General features: G+C 44.3%; 1 protein-coding gene across 1 annotated transcript in view; it reads right to left on the bottom strand.

Moving 5' to 3' along the window:
• Positions 1–4,585: 4,585 nt before the first annotated feature.
• LOC306737605 (nucleosome-remodeling factor subunit BPTF-like) overlaps positions 4,586–18,655 on the bottom strand; it is a gene marked incomplete at its 5' end in the record, with an annotated part of 40,424 nt that continues 26,354 nt past the window's right edge. The window contains 15 exons of the mRNA XM_079219352.1: positions 4,586–5,486; positions 6,400–6,586; positions 8,465–8,549; positions 9,391–9,583; positions 9,747–9,920; positions 10,849–11,174; positions 11,461–11,686; positions 13,862–13,944; positions 14,223–14,384; positions 14,493–14,606; positions 14,779–15,041; positions 15,148–15,388; positions 15,504–15,700; positions 15,887–16,001; positions 16,384–16,514. Coding sequence (XP_079075478.1) covers positions 5,480–5,486; positions 6,400–6,586; positions 8,465–8,549; positions 9,391–9,583; positions 9,747–9,920; positions 10,849–11,174; positions 11,461–11,686; positions 13,862–13,944; positions 14,223–14,384; positions 14,493–14,606; positions 14,779–15,041; positions 15,148–15,388; positions 15,504–15,700; positions 15,887–16,001; positions 16,384–16,514 — 2,504 coding nt within the window. The 3' untranslated portion in view covers positions 4,586–5,479. The remainder of the gene's footprint in view (positions 5,487–6,399; positions 6,587–8,464; positions 8,550–9,390; positions 9,584–9,746; positions 9,921–10,848; positions 11,175–11,460; positions 11,687–13,861; positions 13,945–14,222; positions 14,385–14,492; positions 14,607–14,778; positions 15,042–15,147; positions 15,389–15,503; positions 15,701–15,886; positions 16,002–16,383; positions 16,515–18,655) is intronic.

Here is an 18,655-nt window from a genome sequence, read left to right as displayed (position 1 = left end):
GTGTAACACTCGATCCCACGCATGTTGTGACTGTGGTTGTTATTGGTGAGCAGGAAATGCACTATTATTGTTACAAGGACCGAAGGGAGGGAATGAAGGGCCTGAAAAAGCAGCGACAACCCCCAGTGGAGGAGGAGGGAGAAAAAGGGATGGAGAGCTTTGCTTGTCATGAGAACGGCTTATTTTTCTAACTTTAATTATGTGTCCACGATGAAATATCTGCCCGAGTACACTGGGACATCAAAAGGGGCCTTGCTGAAGTGGGGGGGGGGTTGTTTTAGGGGATAAGCCATAAGTCTAATCGCAGGAATCTGATCCGCACCGCACCTGGACACATGACTTGGAAGAGTGCCTCCGTCACAGCTCCTCTTTGGGATGGCTCTTGTTTTCTCGCTTACACACAAACACATCCTCCTCTGGGAGGGCCAAAGCCCAAAAAGGGGTATTTAAAGTATTTCGGCAGGATGGGAGAAAGAGAGAGACGTGGGCCAGGTGGAGGAGAAATAAATACGGTTACGTAAGATGACACAGGGAGGGGATTGAAGCAGGAGAGGGCGTGTTGGGTCGGGATAGCTTCTTATTTAATCAGAGATCTCTGGCTTGATTGCAGTACGACCCTGAGCTCATGAAAGGGAAACCTTGCACTGAACGCTTACTTTGCTTACCTATACATGAACCCAATAAAAATGTGTCTTTGTTTTGTACTCAACGACCCCGTGAGGAATTTATTTGTCTTTAAACCAACCCTCCGCTCATGCAATCGCATACATCTGCCCACTGACCGAAACATTGTTCCTCATTATCTTCCCCAGTGATTGCATGGGAAGGAGCTCCCAAAGTAAGTCACTCTAATTAGAGTTCAACAACCATGGTCTCTGTCTGGCCTCCGGGAAGACAGACCAACGAGGGAACTTGGACGTCGAAGGCAGGCGGGGGGATAAGCCTCTTTTCTCCCCTTCTGTCCGTCTGTCAGCTCGGCCGGTTGGTTCCCAGGCCGGAGGAAGCCTCTATCTGAGATCAGCGCTGGAGGGAACAGATGCAGGCGGGCAGGAAACAGGAGCCTGCTCCACATCTTGGCTACTATCGCAGCGGGAGGACATTCCTCGTCGCAGAGGATGTAAAGGAGGAGGAGGAGGAGGGGAGAGAAAGGGGGTTAGAGAGGAGAGGGAGGTGGGAATCTCTCTGCTTCCTGTGTGATAGCCCCAAAGCCACAAGGGGGGAGTGAGAGAAAGAGACGAGGGCGGCGGATTGAAACCACATCTGCGACGCTCGCAGCGTCCACCAGAGCCTCTGGATTCATTTAGCGGTTTGAGCGGGGGGTTACGATAGGGACGTGTGTGTGTGTGTGTGTGTGTGTGTGTGTGTGTGTGTGTGTGTAATTTGATCACAGGAAGAGTTTGTATGAATGTGTTGGAGGTCATGACCTGGTCCAGATAATTGACACGATTTAAGAAAGGGATTGAACTTGCGGCGTCGGGTCAGATTCATTCACTGAGAGGCTCTGTGGGACATGAGCCCTCTGTTTCTTCCTATCTGTGCATCGTAGATAGTAACTTGTTTGTTGTTAGTTGGTTAATTTATTTAGTACATTTAGGCTATAGAATACACGTTCAATAATGTTATTTCAAAGGTATGTTCAATTACACATCTCACTTAGGCCTCACAATTTTCCACTATAGAATAGATGCCAGATCTTTTATTTAATACTGATGGAACAGATGTTATATCTGCCACACCCAACATGGTCTTAAAGGCAATGGAGGACCTCTTCATTTTCTCTCCTCTGCCGTTAAATGTTCTGTACAAAATCTATGCATCACTTTGGACCAGGCAGACTCATGCCTTCACCCTCCTTTGCATCACTTCACAAGTGGTCTGAAAAGCTGATGGGAACCAGGTCCTCCCAAAAAATCTTTTGTGACACAAATCTGGATTTTTGTACACTGCTTTGGCATTACATTCAGAAAACAATTCAAGATTCTTGTGCTCACTTTTAGAGCTCAGCCGAGTATGTTGAGGTCAGATAAACTACTCTCCAGTGCGTATAAGATGAACAGAGACAATAAAAAACACAAGTCTTTGGAGAACTGGTGTCAAAAACATTACTTTATTATCTAGGATGAAATGTCCTATAAAGTACAAAAGAGAATCTCTCCAGAGTTGCCACAATCAGTTAAAAACATAGAGTATTTTTTATCTGCGGTTATGCTTCCTCAACACTACAAAAAAAAAAAAAAACTGAGAACATTTCATTGATATGAATAAATAATACAATAAATGCAATGTCCATTTAGAAGTTATGTTGAACAGGTTGGTTTCTTACAAAAAAAAGAAAAACTCTTTCCAAGAGTTAACTGTGTCACTTTACCCCAGTATTCAATACCTGTATGCTCACAATATGCAGCACTTTTAATATGAAGGGCAATTTCACTTAAAATGTAGAATTCACTTCAATTTAAGAGAAAACAAATAGACAGTTAAAATATACAGACGGGCTTAGTTGCTGGTTCAAAGAGTGAAAAATAAAAGTTTCTACTGCTCTAAAAGTCTTTCATCTCTACATATTTGGACAGCCATAGGATACAATAGTGATTACAAACAGTGGACGAAACACATCGTCATCAGATTACAAAGCAACAGACATTTGTGTGAAAGACACACAAACACAGTAAAGAAGACAGCAGCAACATTATCTCTCAACTCTGATTGAAAACAAAATATTTGTTTAATTTTAATCTTTTTTTTTTTTCTAACAACTTAAAGGCCGTGCCTGACGACTGCTCCCCCGCCTACAAAACTGATAATCACAGATTACAAAAAAGTTTCCAAATATGATAAAAATGCAGCTATAAAATGTTCATACAAACCCCACGGTACAAAGACTCCCCAGTCCCCACTCAAAGTTAACTCCCAGACATGCTGCCGCAGACCGCAACATAACTGAGTTGATGCCGAGTGGAAAAGTCCATTATCCAATTACTTAACCGTGCTTTAAGGGCGAGTTGAGAGACATGTGTGAGCCAACCTGTCAACTTCAATGAAATATGTTGGAAGAAGTGGCTGACAGATAAGGGGAGAGAGACTTACAGACTCAGTCACGGACAGAATCAGAGCTTTTGACGAGATGTGTGTGTGTGTGTGTGTGTGTGTGTGTGTGTGTGTGTGTGTGTGTGTGTGTGTGTGTGTACACAGTAAACCTAAAAGCTCAAGCTTAAAAAGGAGAACAGAGCTCGTCAACATTCTTCACTTGCGTTTCAGAAAAACACAAAACGGTAAAAGGTCAGAAGAGCGGCAGGATGTGGTGGATGAGATGGCCTGTCCATGGTGTGACCCTGTGGAAATTAAAGCGACCCTCGGTCCACATATAGACCCCTTGAATTACTCGAGAGAGTGCCGTCTACGCACGTGGTGAAGTTAATTCACCTCATGGCTATTTTTTATTTATTTCAGAAATCTAGCATCTATTAAAAATGGGGCCTCTCAGCATCAGGACATGTACAGTGAAATGAGCCACTGCGAGGGAATAGCCACCCCGTTTGGCTCAACGAGGCCGGTTCATGCTTCGTGAAGCGCTACACAACATAGTCCGAAGTACTGGGTGCAGTGGAGTTAAGCGTGAAACATGGAAGGTGACGCGGCGCCTGAGATTCGCTGCACAAGGAGGATCTGAAATCTGATTGGCTTCAATGGGGGATCTTCTTTTTTCTTTTCTTGTGAGGGGACAAAGAGTGACATTTGTTCCTCTAGAAACAATAAAACGCTGCGTTCAGGCATACAGTCGGTAAATAGGAGAAGCATGAACTCCAAGGTCCTGTACATGGATGCGATGCCGGCCTTTAGCCACGCGTGACGCACACAAAGAGCATTTTCACATCGACCTCATGAACATCTCCATGTGAGGCAGGGACTAGGCTTTAATGGGATGTTTGTGTCATCAAAATGTGACGGGATGAAATGACAGTTGCACCTCTGGGTGGGAAGATCAAAGCTGACACTTTGCTATATAGGACACACAAAAATAGTGATCAGCTACAGAAAATAAACACAACTCTTTCAAAAGTCTGCTGCTGAAGTGAGAGCAGTTAACATCCAACCAGACAACTTAATCTGCGCTTCCCATCTGGATCTTTTCTTCTCATGGATGGGATGCACTGGTGGGAATTAGGCCGACTGCCAGACAGAGTCCGAGGCCGCCCTGCCCCTGGTCTGAAGGTGGGACCTCTCTGCTGCTACGTCCCAGTGACACTTTGGAGGAAAAGGGGCTTCTCTCGCTCTTGCTTTAGCTCTGCAATGGAGGTGTTGGAGGTCGGGCGCTTTGACAGCAGAGCGAGCTGCTTTTCAGCGGGGAGCGTGCTCTGCTTCGGAGAGGGCTCAGGTTGGTTCGCAGCCCGAATCGGACCACGAGGCTTAGTCATTCAGAGGGAGCCTCGAGGCTTGTTTTTTTTTTTTTTTACTCTTGAATTTAGGGACAGGAGGAGGGGGGAGCTAAGAGGCTGCTGATTGTAGTTTGTTGTTATGAGACCTACAGAGACGGACAAAGAGAGGAGGAAGAAAACAGTTGGAAAGCGTCTTGGTGTTTCCTTTTTTATTAAAAGCTTTACAATATGACAAAAATATGCACTAGGGGAAATACAAAAAACAACAACAAAACAAACAAAAACATGAATTGGATGCCAGTGGGTCAGACACTTTGACAGAGGCCAAGCAGCCATGTTGGTGAGATGTTATGTACGATGTGATGTCAGCCCCACAGTGTATGTACAAGGACTTTCAACTGGAGACTGTCGAGCTCGCCATATTTTGAACAGGAAAGCTAAACTATATCTTTCTCCAATCTATCTTTACAGATCCTACTATTATTTCCTTTAGAAAATAAAAACAGTCCTTCACAAAAGAGATATAATATGCACATAAAATAACATTATACATGGGTACAGCCAATAAAAAGAAACTGCTAAATGTTGCATGCTTTTTAAAATGCTTGGCTAAGAAATGAGGTAAAATGTTCAGCTGCAGCTTGTTATGACCGATACGATAAACAAAGGTTCAGTCAAATTAGAAGATAACGTATCTGTTTGTGGAGCTGAAGTCAGACTTTACAATCAAAATCAATAGTTTTTTGTTTGTTTCTTCAAAACTGAGTCTTAAAAAAGAGAACAAACTTCATATTTTGTCTTATATTGAACTCAAACATCAACAAAATATCATCTGTTGCAAGAAGTGTAAGAAAATATGTTTTCCCTTGAATGCTTTGTGTTACCAACATGGCTGCCATTGTTCAACAGTAGAAACTTGTTTCTCCTTTCCTTTGCTTCTCAAATAAAAAAAGGATCACACCTACAGTGTGGCGTAATATATGCACTTTCGTACAACGTTTTGAACGCCGTTTTAAACAAGTAATAACAGCAACGTCCGAGGGGGATAGCAAATTATTGTTTTGTTTGTTTTAGGAGTGACCCCGGCACCCAGGAGTTTGACATCACAATCTGCAAGAGAGAAAGAGGGAATGGATGGTGTAAATACAAACGGGTGAAGCACATCACCGTTTCAGGCACATAGCTGGATGCAAACCACAAGACTGAACTAATTAGACATCAGCGCTGAGACGCTTAAAGATGCGTGTCTCATTCTCACTCCCTCCAGGTAAACTCTTCAGTAAATAACCTAATTAACTGTGTACAGCAAAGGCATGTAAACAACCTGTATTGAATGAAAATATAAACAATATCAATCTTGTAGTGTGCATCCACCTAAAGCGATGCAGTGAGGTGACCAGATGGTGGAGTTATTAGGGCTCATTTGCTGCTTCATACTACGGGGCAGGCAGGAACATCGAGGCCATGAGGAACAGGGTCAAACTTTGCTTTAAATCCTTTGGATGATCGAGAGCTTTGGTTCTCATCTCAATGTACTGCTGTTTGGTGAAAAATGAGCTGACTAAAGACTGAACGAAGACACCACCAACATGAAACTGGAGAGGATTCAAGAGTGTGAAAGTCTATACAGTCTGTGGGGAAAGAAAGAAGGGAAAAGCCTCCCTTGCAGAGCTCAGATCAATTCAGGCTTTTAAATAATCCAAAATATTTTATGTTAGTGATGAGCGGGGCAGCGTTCTTACAACACCATCCGAACTGCATAAATACTCCTTTATCAACAACCCAAACCCGACCCTTCAGAAGTTACATTTTATTGCTCTCATTAGAGAAAGTGTGCATCCACCCAACCTCCAAGGAGGTCAGAGGTCGGAGTCTGCTTCACAGCAGCACAGCTGGATCTACTAATGAACTCTTACTTCGGGACACATTATTCTCTGACCCGGCGGCTTTCCCAGTCCCCTGCTGCCATTTCTGTGTTTTGTTTCCTCATCAGTTCTGACCGTCACCAGTATCCCCGTCTTACCTGCTGGCTTTGAACCCTTTGAGTTTCTGGACAAAGAAGGTCTCCAGAACCTCGGCACACTGGTAGAAGGGCGAGTCACTGGGGTTGTAGTAGCGGCAGTTGTCAAAGATTTTGGTCATGTCGGCTACAAACTCTGTCAGCTTGATGTACTCGCGCTTCTGTATCCTCTCCTCCATGGTGGAAAGATCTAAGCAAAGCGGATATAAACAATGGTAAGTAATAGAAAAGAATGAAAAAAAAAAAAACACGACACATTTAGTTGTGAGACAAACATCACATATGCGGAAGCAGCAGATACACATCTGGCTTTCCTAACCGCCTTTGTTCCACCGATCAGCATGCCTGCGTCATAGTAATTGCAGCTTATGTGGCATGTGTTTGACATACATTCAAGAATCTTTTTTGGGAGCACAGTTCATCATTTTATATGCAACAGCAAAAATTCTAAATCGTTGCCAGCTTCAACCTCGACCTAGTCCGCCTTCCAGATCAGTTACTGGGATCTGACCGATGTGTCATTCCTGAGGAGAGCGGCGTTATCCGAGTGTCAGATTAGTGCTTCCAAGTCTACGCCCCCCGTAGAAGGGAGCTTTCAGTATTACTAACCAGGTTAGATTCAAGTTAATACAAAGAAAAGGTAAGATTGAGCCAGCGAGGAAGCTAACTGGCAACAGGCGAGGCTGCATATAATCTGCTGCTGCCGGTGGTTTGCTCTGCACGGCGTCCCGGGGGCAGCCTTTTAAACAAACATATCCCACTCTTAACCTCCTTAACCCCCACTCAGCTGGCCAGGAGCTTACAACCCTCCTGGTCAATATCAAAGACCTCCTTCTTCTCTGTCATCAGATTTCATCTCAAAACCTACACAAGTCAAATGCTGCTTTTTTTTCCTCCTCTTCCTGAAGACCAACAAGGTCTTTTTTCTTGCAGTTGAAGGGAGATGAGAGGACTTGAGTTTCCAGCACCAGGCCAACAGGAGCTAAGTGTGAGGCTGGTCCCTTTGCACAGGGAGCCCTGCAGACCCGCACCAGCTCATTAACGGTTTGTTTGTGTGGAAGTTCAAAAAGGCCCTGCTGACGCAAGTGCCCATGTACATGGCCGGTTTGATCTGAGTTGGAGGGCTTCCTCCCTGCCTGGCTGTGTTTTAAAGTTGAAGATATAGAGACTGGGTGTTGCTTCCAGCAACCCGAAGCAATTACGAAATGAAAACAGCACCACTGAGGCAACTTTATCTTCCAAATGGGGATGACAACCAATCCTAATCTTGGAGTCAAGAGTTGCAATTTTCATATTTTTCCTACATAACAGAGCCACAAAGTGCAACATGAAAAGTATCGTAACATTGGAGAAGCCAATACACAAAAGATATGATGTTTTTAAGTTTTCTTAAAAATTATAGTTACCAATAATATTTTGTGGTATAATCTGGGGCTGCAAATGTATCGACTCATCAGTTAATCCATGAATCACCAATCATGTCAGTGAAATATCAGAACAATTATTTAACTATTTAGTATTTGACCTTTATTCATATTTTTTTACTTGATTATACAAAACATTGCAGATTCTTCTTCACACTGAAATGATGAAATGTGACTGAACTGACACCACCTTTGATGATTTTTATTATTATTGTGTCGTTTTGCAGTTTGATGGCTCACTACATTGTGTTTGTTTAAGAGTTTCACCCAAAAAATACCAACAAGCTACTTTAAAAAACAATGTGGAATGTGCTGTGAAAAACCAGCCTCACCACCTCATGGCAATGGTCAGTCAAATGTGCAAAGTTTGTATGATACTTCTGATTTGAATATCATTTCTAGATTTTCCTCATTGATATTAATTATATTCCAAAAGGCTATTAATTGGAAACCTGTTCAGGTCAGTGATAACACAGTGAAGGAGATGGGGCGCATTTAATAAGCTCAACATGTGCACAAATACAGGAGAGCACAGAAAAGGCTCGGGTCGGGGGTAGCTGCCGACTCTAACGGTTCAGGAGGCGAATTCTCTGGGATACATTCACTCTTGTGTTTGTGTGCTTTTACACATGTCCTCTACTCACCCATTGGTTCCTTGATGACCCTGTAGTAGTCCGGGGCGTCGTTTGATTCCACGGGCTCCAGGAACGGCCATGCCATTTTATGCGCCTGCAGAGGAGGGAGGAGGGGAAACAAAGAGAAAGACAAGACACTTGAAAAAGCTGAAACCAACGAAGAAAAACAAACGGCACCATGAAAATGACAGTGGAGGCAGGTGGATCAACACAGATGTTCCCTCTTACTTTCTTCCACACCTCTCTCTCTCTCTCTCTCTCTCTCTCTCTCTCTCTCAAGAGAGAGAGAGAGAGAGAGAGAGAGAGAGAGGAGGACCAAATGAGAGGCAAAAAGAAAGGGAAGCTGGAAAAAAAAAGAAGAGCTGAGGCCAGGCAGCTGTCCAAGTAGCGCTCTGCGGAGCCAAACCCATCAGATAAGACGGACACAGAGGACTTTTGTTTGCTGCTCTTACACCGGAGTGGGGTCACAAGGAGCTGTGTTAGTGGTCGGCTATCGCTTGTAATTAAACTACTACGACAGATTACTGCTGAGTGTTCATTTGCCTGAACAGCGAATGGAATTCAGTTCATCCACCGATTCGCTCTGCAGATTGAAGTTGTAAAGTATTTGTAGGGTTACCAGTGTAATGGAGCACGCATTGTTTCCTTCACACTGGCGTCTTTTACACCCGAGATGCCAGGTAAGTGAAATGATCTAGCTTGACTGTAGTATGAACATTTTATTCACTTCTACAATACTGTGAATTAGAGCTGGACAATATGGCTGAAAACTACAATCTTAGATTTGTTCCCATCACAACTGCTTTACGTCAAAACAAACTAGGCCTACAAAAGACAAGGAACTTGTTAACTAAATCATTTCTTTATCAAATCCATGTATTGCTCAGCTCTACTGTACACAGTAAGCACACGCGTTTGTGCAGCTGTTTGTTTACCTGTAAGGACCGCAGGATTCTCCGCAGGCCCTCGTAGTCCTTGTCAGTGAGCGGCGTGAAGACCGTCATGGCGTCCTCCGTCGACTGACATTGTGGACACACGTATTCGTCGATGTGGTTGGCTTCGCTCTGCAGGATGCCCACACAGCGACCGTGGTACCAGTTCTGACAGCGGTCACAGCCGATGTAGAACCTGTGACGGCAAGAGGAACCTTTACTCTTTGCATTGCCTATCAATGCGATTTATATATTTTTTGTTTAGGTCAAGCCTTATTTTGATATTTCGCTTATTGCAGAGCTGAGGGTTTGAAGCCTGGTTTTCCAACAGAAGCAGAGCGAGGCACGCAAACACTTACTGGGACTCGTCGTACGGCGTCTGACAGATGCAGTACAGCTCCTCCGTGCTGCTCTCTTGGCCTCGTTTACACTCCACACAGATGTAGTCGTCCATCTTCTTGGCCTCCTTCTCTGTAATTCCCACACAGTCTCCATGATACCAGTTGGTACACAAGTCACAGCCAATGTAGAACCTGTAGAGGGGGAAAAGGATGCAACGGTTTTGTCACTAATTAACACTTACAGTATGTCAAAAGATATACAAAACTATAATGGATTTTAATACATTAGTTTAAAATGAGGTTGTCATCCAATAGATAGCACAGCCTTTTTATGTGCATGTCTCCACAACATCCAAGCATTAGGCAAATTACATAAAATATTTAAAATGACGATTTCAGGTAATTTTTTTTTAATGAAATACATTATCCATCTCATTGTCAAGCACATACATTGGATTGTATGTAATAACTTTAATGTACTTGAAGTGGGCACTGTGCTGCTGTACTATCTCGGTAAACAGAAGTATCGGATCAGGATACTCAAGGCAAGATGGAGAAATTGGCTTGTTTTTTTAGGGGGTTGTTTTTCTGCTTTGGTACATGACCACATTGATACAATTAGCAAACAGAGTGAAGTTTTGGGTTAATTCGTTCTTTTTACTAGCAGGAAGTCGGCTGCATAAATGACGTTTAAACATCAACTTTAAACGAAATTCCATCCCTCGTCCCAATATTGATTCTACAACCAGTGCTTGCTCACAGGATGAATGAATGCTCTACACTTGTTGCTGCGTTCATTCATCCTGCAGTTTGTGTTTGACTAGTCAGCTAAGCTCAGGGCAGTAAACTCTTCCTTTATAGTTTCTGGACCATTGGAAAGTACAACCTCAGAAGCTGAGAGGCAGGAACAAAAACTGAAACCATATTTATGTAGTTGAAAGGAAAGTTAATTTACTGACTGAGCTGATTGAATCGTTTCACCAGTCAAATGGGTAAGTATGTTGTCGTTTTTGGGGGAATTTTCTGAAATTGTGTTTCACTGGGCATGCTACTACCATGCCCACCCCCCTGGGTAATATAGTATTTGAATTCAAGAGTACTCCAGAGGTCATTGTCATACTTGGTCTCGTCGTAGGGCGTCTTGCACACGCAGTAGAGCTTGATCTCGTTTTTGCTCTCCTTGGTGTTAGTCGTCGAGATCATCTTCTTCTTCTTGGATTTGGCTGACGTAGCGGTCTCCCGCTCCTCCTCCCGTTTCCGCTTGTGTGCGGGGCCGCCGCTCGTGGTGAGGTGGTGTGGCGAGGTGATGCCATGCTTGTGTGCCAGAGTATGTTGCTGCTGGTTGTGGGCGGCGGCAGCGGCGGCGGCCTGAGCTGCCTGCTGGGCTGCAGCCTGAGACCTCTCCTTCTCCCTCCGCATCCGCAACAGGTCCTTCTTTAGCTCCTCCTGAGGAGCGTAATGTCAAGACAGACGGGGTTAAAATGGGTGGAGGACACCTTTATGAGCTGAATTTATATTTGGTTATTCATGATTTATAATGTTTTAAAGAAATAAAGGTGCTTCCAATGCCATTTTCCACACGTCTTTGTAATTGCACTTTAAACTTCATGCTTATTTTTTTTATATAATTCAAAGTTTTGAAAACGTATACGTTGGATAATGTTTAAATGGACACATATTTCTCCCACATTCTTCATCTTTTTTGTTCCCCCCGCCCCGCCTTCTTTCATACCTGGGCCTCTAGCTGCAGCTCCTTGTCGAGAAGCGCCCTTTTCTTCAGGATCTCCATCTTGAGACTTTCTTTGTGTCGATAAAGGAGCGAGGAGAGCTTGCTGGCGTTGGCCAACCTCCTCTTTGCCTCCACCACCTCTTCCTTCTTCCTCCTCTTGGCAGTCTGCCTCTCATCCTTGTCTATCCGGTCCAGGATGTACTTCATCACCTGGTTGCATACGATCATCCTGGACAGACAAAAGGAATTCTTGACTGACTTCTATCCTCCTGACCTTTCAAAAGTTAGAGGATCATAAATGCTCATTGTATAGCATAGTGAAGTACTGTATTGTGAGGATGGATACAGTAGAAAAATGTCAAGTCTTGCCTAAAAACACAGCACACAGATTAGCCCTACTGAATCTAATGAGGACTCATGTGAAAAAGGGCTGTGTCCCATTCAGGGTATTTCAAAAAAATAAAAAAGGCATAAAATACACATAACACTTCTGCTGAGAGAGAAAGTTAAAAGAGCATGGAGGAAAGGATTATCACATCTGAATCTTGAATTCAGAAAGTCAGTACAGTTGAAGTCACAGAGGAAGAAAGTTATCCCTCTGACACACTTTTTTTATCCAAACAACCCTTCAATGGTTTAGAGAGGACAACCTGCACGGCTATTGGGTACTTAAAAAAATGTGAACATCTAACTTTCCATGCGTAGGACATGGCAGTGCGTGTCAATGAACAATGAAAGTATTTCACTCCTTGAGTTTTTCTGGTGGCTCAGTTCTGTAAGCTGTGCAACTACAAACTCCAGGGTTCTGGACTTTCCTTGTATCCCATCCGGCTCTAAATCTTTCCTTCCTCGGCTGTGCAACATCAAATAAACTAGGATTTATCTTATTCTTTTATAATGAATTCCTAAAAGCGACGCTGCCGTGTCATCATCCCTGTGAGAACCAGCCACAAGTCTTACAGATGTTAGAGGGATATTTGGTTGTTGAGAATTTATTTGTGTGAGACTGTGCTTGAGTAGCATGGGAGTGGAGCTAAGGTTTAAAAGAGGGGTATGGGGAGAGATGGACAGAAATATGACGACTGGGAAGCCCCGCTGCTCCTGTAAACATTGGAAAGAGAGGAAGAAAACGCACATGGGGATTCAGGGTCATGTGTAGGGTCCTATACTGTTTGGTGATCTAACTTCCTGCCAATCAAAAGGAAGTACAACAAATACAGAGATACTATAAAAACAAAACTAAATAAAACATTTATTTTAACGTCAGCATGACAGTAAAGAAAGATAATTCATGGCTCTGTGTCCCGAGTATGTTCACTCATGTTCGGCAACATTCACAACTAAGATTGAAAATTGTTGGTCCGCGTTTAGCGCCAGAACGCTGCGTTCAGTGCTCGTTTGTCTGAATAACAAACAAACACATCTACTGCTGCCGAGGTCAGTAACGGGCCAGGGTTCCTACAGCGCGGACACTGAAAGTACACACTGCAAATGTAGCATGAAAGTGGTGGATACTGATGAAAGTGGACACACAAACGCTTGCAGACGTCAGAGCTCGGTGTTGTTACTAACAGAGCCGTGTTTTGAAGGAAAAGTGCGAGAAAAGGACGACATGAAGAAATGGAAAAAAGGATTTAAAAAAATAAGCAGCGAGACAGACAACAGACAGCTGCTGTAGTGATGTCACGGTAGTCTGGGGTTGGTATTTCAGGTTTGTGTGAATGGGTACAGTGTTGACACACCGTCTGTGCACATAAACACATGGTTGTCAGGGTCAACTGCAGGTCAGAGTCCATCTATCTACAGCGTATATCAGGAGGAACGACTATCTAAACATTCTTCTACTTTGACTTTTATTTGATAGATTCTGGTTTTATAGTAGTTGTAGTGTTCCTAACAGTTTTTTGTTGTTCTTCTATCTTTCTGCCCATTTTATCACAGTATGTACTGAGAGGGAAGCGGCATTATTTTATCAAACGTGGCAAAGCTAATTTAGTTCTGATATAGAGAAGTGTCATCTCGCTATATCCCAACAAATTGGAGGGCCGTGTGTGATTTTATTGTGCAACTTCTCTCATAGATACATGGGTTTGCCTTTGTGTTGTCTTGTCGGGTCACAGTGAGTACACGCAGCTGTTGGTGGTTACACACCCAAGAGTTCCCACGCTGTGTTGTACCTCCCAACTTGGTATTTGGACACCGAAATGGAGAAAGAATGACCGATTGCCCAAGTGAGATCCATATGACCACAGCATGGACACATACGAATTCAAAAAAGTGTGCCACAGGTAATCACCATGATGTCTGGTGCTGCGATCGTTTCCATTTCTATGGTGCACTTGCTGTTTCAAAAACATGTTGCCGCAGTACGTTCACTGCGATTGGTGACAAACTGCACACAAACCTCTGATTCTCCTCCCTCTCTACAGGCGTCAAGGTCTTCTTCTGCTTTAGGTGCTCGATCACAGCGTTTTGTTTCATCACCACCTGAAACACACGAAGCAGGAGGATGTCAGAACGAAACCACAGTTTGGAGAGGAAACATCTACAGTGAAGCAATACAAAATAAAAAAAACACATATAACCAATTTAAAAACAGCGTGTGGGGGAAAAAATATTAAATAGGACTTTATGAAAACCCTTTGTAACTTTAGTGATGTTAAGTGTGTACTAGAGTTTGGCAAGATAGTTTGTCAAAAACACAGAGAGGAAAACAAACATGCACACAGAAGTAGAGGCAGTATCACACATGCACACACACACACCTGTTTCTGAATGATGTCGCTCTGGCTGGCTGCGTTGAGCGCTTGTTCTCTCTTGGCCTCTGCAGCTTGTTTCTTCTTCTGTTGCTGCTGTTCTCGGAGCTGCTGGATCCTCTGAAGCTGCTCCTGGACAGAAGCTGCCTGGATGGTCACTACGTTCCCAATCTGTGCAGAGGGCATAGTGCGAAAAGGTTTAGACAGTTTAAATGTGTGAAGCAGGTCCTATAAAGACAATTTAGGTTGGGGTCTGGTTCAGCTGGCTTGCTGCTCTACCTGTCCTCCCTGAGCTGAGGTGGTCCCAGTCTGTTGTATCTGGATAGGAAGCTGCAGTTTGATGTGCTGTGGCAGAGAGCCTGCACCCTGCTGGGCCTGCAGCTGCGCCAACACCTAGTCACAACACAGAAGATACACAAATTTAACAGAGCTGAAAACCAGGTTTGTGGACAGTAAAGTCTCCTACGGCTGCACACCATCATACAGCGGTTTTGGTAAGTGCGACGCGGTTATGACCAACGTTACATTACCGATCACAGGGTCTCTTTGCTAATCATACCTGTACCTGCTGCTGCAGTCCAGACATGCTGATGAGCTGCGGTGTCTGCTGCAGCTGCAGCTGGGCGGCTCCTCCCTGTGTTTTCACCTGCAGCGAGGTGGGAGACTGGATGGGCATGTGGGCCTGCGTCTGAGGCGGTAACTGGCCCTGTGGGGTGGCCGACGAAGGGGTGCTAGTGGTGGCCAAGGGGGTTGCCCCTGCCTGGACGGGGGCGGCAGCCTGCTGAGCGGGCTGTGCTGGGGTTTTGGTGGAGGTGGCCACTGTGGTGGCTGGAGAGTGAGAGAGAAAAAAGGGTCAGAGAGAAGCATCATCAAAAAAATGTCACCCTCATTCAATGCAAATCACCCAGCAGATTAATTTCGTTTCATATCATACCTGTGCTTGATGTGGGTGCGGCAGCTGAGGCTATGGGGGTGAAGAGGAAGCGCTGCACCTGGCCGTTAGGCAGCGATGCCTGCATGAGCTGCTGACCGGGTCCTGGGATGACGGTGACCCCGTGAGGTATGACCTGCAGCTGACCGGTGGTCTGGCCCTGGCCCTGAACCATCACCGTCAGAGCCTGTTGGGTACCGCCGACCCCAGCCTGCCGATCCATACCTGACCCAGCCTGCTGCTTCTACGAGGGGCGGAGAAGAGAGGGGAAGGTGACTCACAGCCTACGCGCCAGTCTAATTTAAAATGATGGATGTATCCCATTATCAGTCATCTGAGAAGGGGGACTCTTCACTAACCTGTGTTAGCTGGGTGAGCTGCGCTAGCGTGAGTTTAACCTGGCCCTGCCCCTGCACCCGTGGGGGCATTTGGCCTGCTACGGTGGTGCTGGCCACCCCCTGGCCAGTGACCGTGGCGACCGGACTGGCACCAGATAATGCTGTGGAAACGGCCTGACCACGAATGATCTGCGTCACTACCTGCTGTCCACCCTGACCTGGAAGAGAAAGGTGTACAACAATGGTAAGTTCAACTAGACTTTGACACATGCGGTGAAAAGTTAGCGTTTATATTTTAGCTTGTTTCTAAATGTGCTGCGAGTTTGCCGTGATTCTTTAAAAAGGGTGGGTTGCTATTTGTCCATCTGAGAAGTATTCTCTAACTCCCATGAAATGTATATTACCTTGCTGGACCACAAGGGGTGTGCGGAGTATCGTCTTTCCCATTGGTCCCGTCTGCTGGATCGGTGTTCGGATCACTGTCATTCCTGGACGGATCTGACCACCTGCAGCCAGAACCTAGGAAGATATTTACATTAAGACTTGATAATAAGTTTCAAGCAGCATTTTCCTCCTAAACTGTCAGATTCTGGAGGTCACGAATCAAGGTGAGGTACAAAGGAGCAAGTCTGGAGCAGATTATATTCTATAATTTAAAGATGAGAAAGTTACCTTCTTTAAAAAGAGCCAACAGCACAGGCAACAAAATAAGTAATGACACAGCTTTTTGCAAACATAGTAGAACATTCAATGTGAACAAAACAAAGCAGAAGGCAATAGACGCGAGGAAGCACAGCAGAAAATGTTGTAGTGCTAGTTGTGGTCACACAAAAGGGTGAACAAATTGATTAAGTTCAAACAACTCTCTGGATACTTCAGAGAAAGAAGAAGACAGATGTACCTGCTGCTGGGAGCCTGGGGTATTGGGCCTGATGTTGAGCGTGGTGGTGCGGGGCTGGAATGTGGTGTAGGTCTGGGCACCGCCCGCTGTGCTGGAGGGGATGATACCCAACACTTTCTGCTGCACCACACCTTCAAAGAAAAGAGAGGCAGAAAGATACCCGAGTGAACAAATGAGAAGAAAGAGAAGCCAGAGGCCCGAGGAGAGGGGTCGGGTGAAGACGAGGTCTCCCAGGACGTGGCCTGTCAATACTCGCCATCAGTCGACACAAAAACACAACAGGTGGAAAGATGAGAGGGACAAGGAGATCATTTTAGTGTTGACACATAATGGCATGGAGGAACAAATGACTTTAAGTAAAAGAGAAATTCTGCAAGGACAGGGTTAAGACTTGCGGCTTAAAGATAACATCGTAATTGTGCTTGTAAGCTTATATTTGTATAAATAATATATATTTATTTGTCAAATACCTGTCTTTTACAACCTCAAACACACATCCACCAACACATTTCAAAATGCTAAAACATCCCTAATACAATTACCGGTGTGAAGCAGTGGCTACATGCGCGTCACAAGTGAGCTGTTGTGCAGAAGTCCTGCATTGAAGCAACTCAATACATTATTTGTGGGCTTCTCTCCTTGCTTGATGGCCAGCGTTTGATCACAGCAACGGTAAATATTAGTGAAGCAGGTAAACAAAATCTTCAAAAGCTCACTGAAAGCTTAGTTGGGTTTCCCCCAACATACCTGAGCCCCCTCATAAATTATGCATGAATTGAGATCCTACTTTTTTAAAACTTCAATCTGACAAAGGGAGCGTTTCATATTTGTTCGGTGGGCTCTGTGCCTTAATGAGCTCACGTGAAGCTGATGGCAGAAATGGAAACCATAAGAGTGTCGCTCTTTCCTCCGCTCCTGCCGCTGCCTTCTTGCTGCGGTTTTTCAACCGCAACCGAGCAGGTAAACCTATACATCAAGGGTTTCCCTCTTCAAACGGGGACGTTAAACCCGGTCGTAAGACCAGGGGAGTCGCTGCTCTGCTCACACACATCAAACACGCTTTTCTATGGACTGGCTGTTTGGAGAGGTCGGGGAGTTGGGACTCCGGAGTTGAGAGGTACACTTTCATTCAAAAAGACGGAGGGGAAAAAAAGTGGAATCCCGCTATAGAGGGCTACCTGTCTGGGACGCAGACCTCAGGGTAAACTTGTTTTCATGCCGAACTTCCTTAAGCCCTTCCAAAACAAACAGGGCGCCCAACAGTCATGCTGGATAAATACACATGTCCATTAAATGGTTACACTCCACCTGAACTTAGTTTCTCCTTCAAGGGGACTTCAAAAGGTAAGAAAAATCACTTTCTTTGCATCGTTGGTGAATATCATTCTCTTTATCTGGTGAATGCAAGGTTTTATGAAAGCAAGTCTGTATTAAATGGTCCATTTACTGCATACTATGATGCCATTTTTAGTGGCATCATCATTGCATCATTGTGTTCATTTTTTTTCTGTCAACAGATAAAAAATGAGTTTGAACCTGTAAAAAAATGTATTTATCAAAACGTGAATACACCTTAGAAAGTTATTTAATCTCCAGATTAACTTTTCCTATCCACTGTTTTTGCATTTTTCACTGACGCATACTTTCAACTTGAAATGGCGCAATATCATTGAAAAAAAACAAAAAAAACATCAAAAGTATATAGCATGTAGTCAGGTAATTTTGTGAAAGCAAGTATTGACGTTTCAAAACACCTAACTTAAGATAGTACAATACTGAATCCGCAGTCTGCATTTAGAACCTCAGACTACACAAGTCTACCGTCCCAAAAACCATCCAACCAAAATAACAGTTTTCTATTAGATTACCATGCCGACAGGACACAGCCAGACATGATGTCCCACACCAAATTAAGCTGCTGACTCATGATTTTGGCTCATAGTGGGCACCACAACGGAGTTGATGCAGACCAGGCTGCCACAGTAGCACAATACACAGGGAGCGGCTGACTGCTACTGAAATGTTAGCCCCTTTTACATTTGTTTAGCTGGAAACAGATGGAAAAGGAACTCGCTTAGAGATCAAGCAACCAGCAAAGTGTCATTTACAGTCCATTTGTCCAGCAGGTGAATGTGAGCCCAATAGTTACTCTCCTTTAAGCTCTGTTTTCGTTCTCCACCAACAGTCGAAGTAAATATGTCTTTTTATCTGATAAATGCTGCACACTCTAGAGAAGTGAAAAGGGTTTCAAGGTATAAACATACATACATAC

The sequence above is a fragment of the Taurulus bubalis genome (genome assembly GCF_910589615.1).
Source record: "Taurulus bubalis genome assembly, chromosome: 6".
NCBI lineage: Eukaryota > Metazoa > Chordata > Actinopteri > Perciformes > Cottidae > Taurulus > Taurulus bubalis.
Note: the sequence above shows the minus strand (reverse complement) of the source record. Positions and strands in the feature narration are given on the sequence as shown.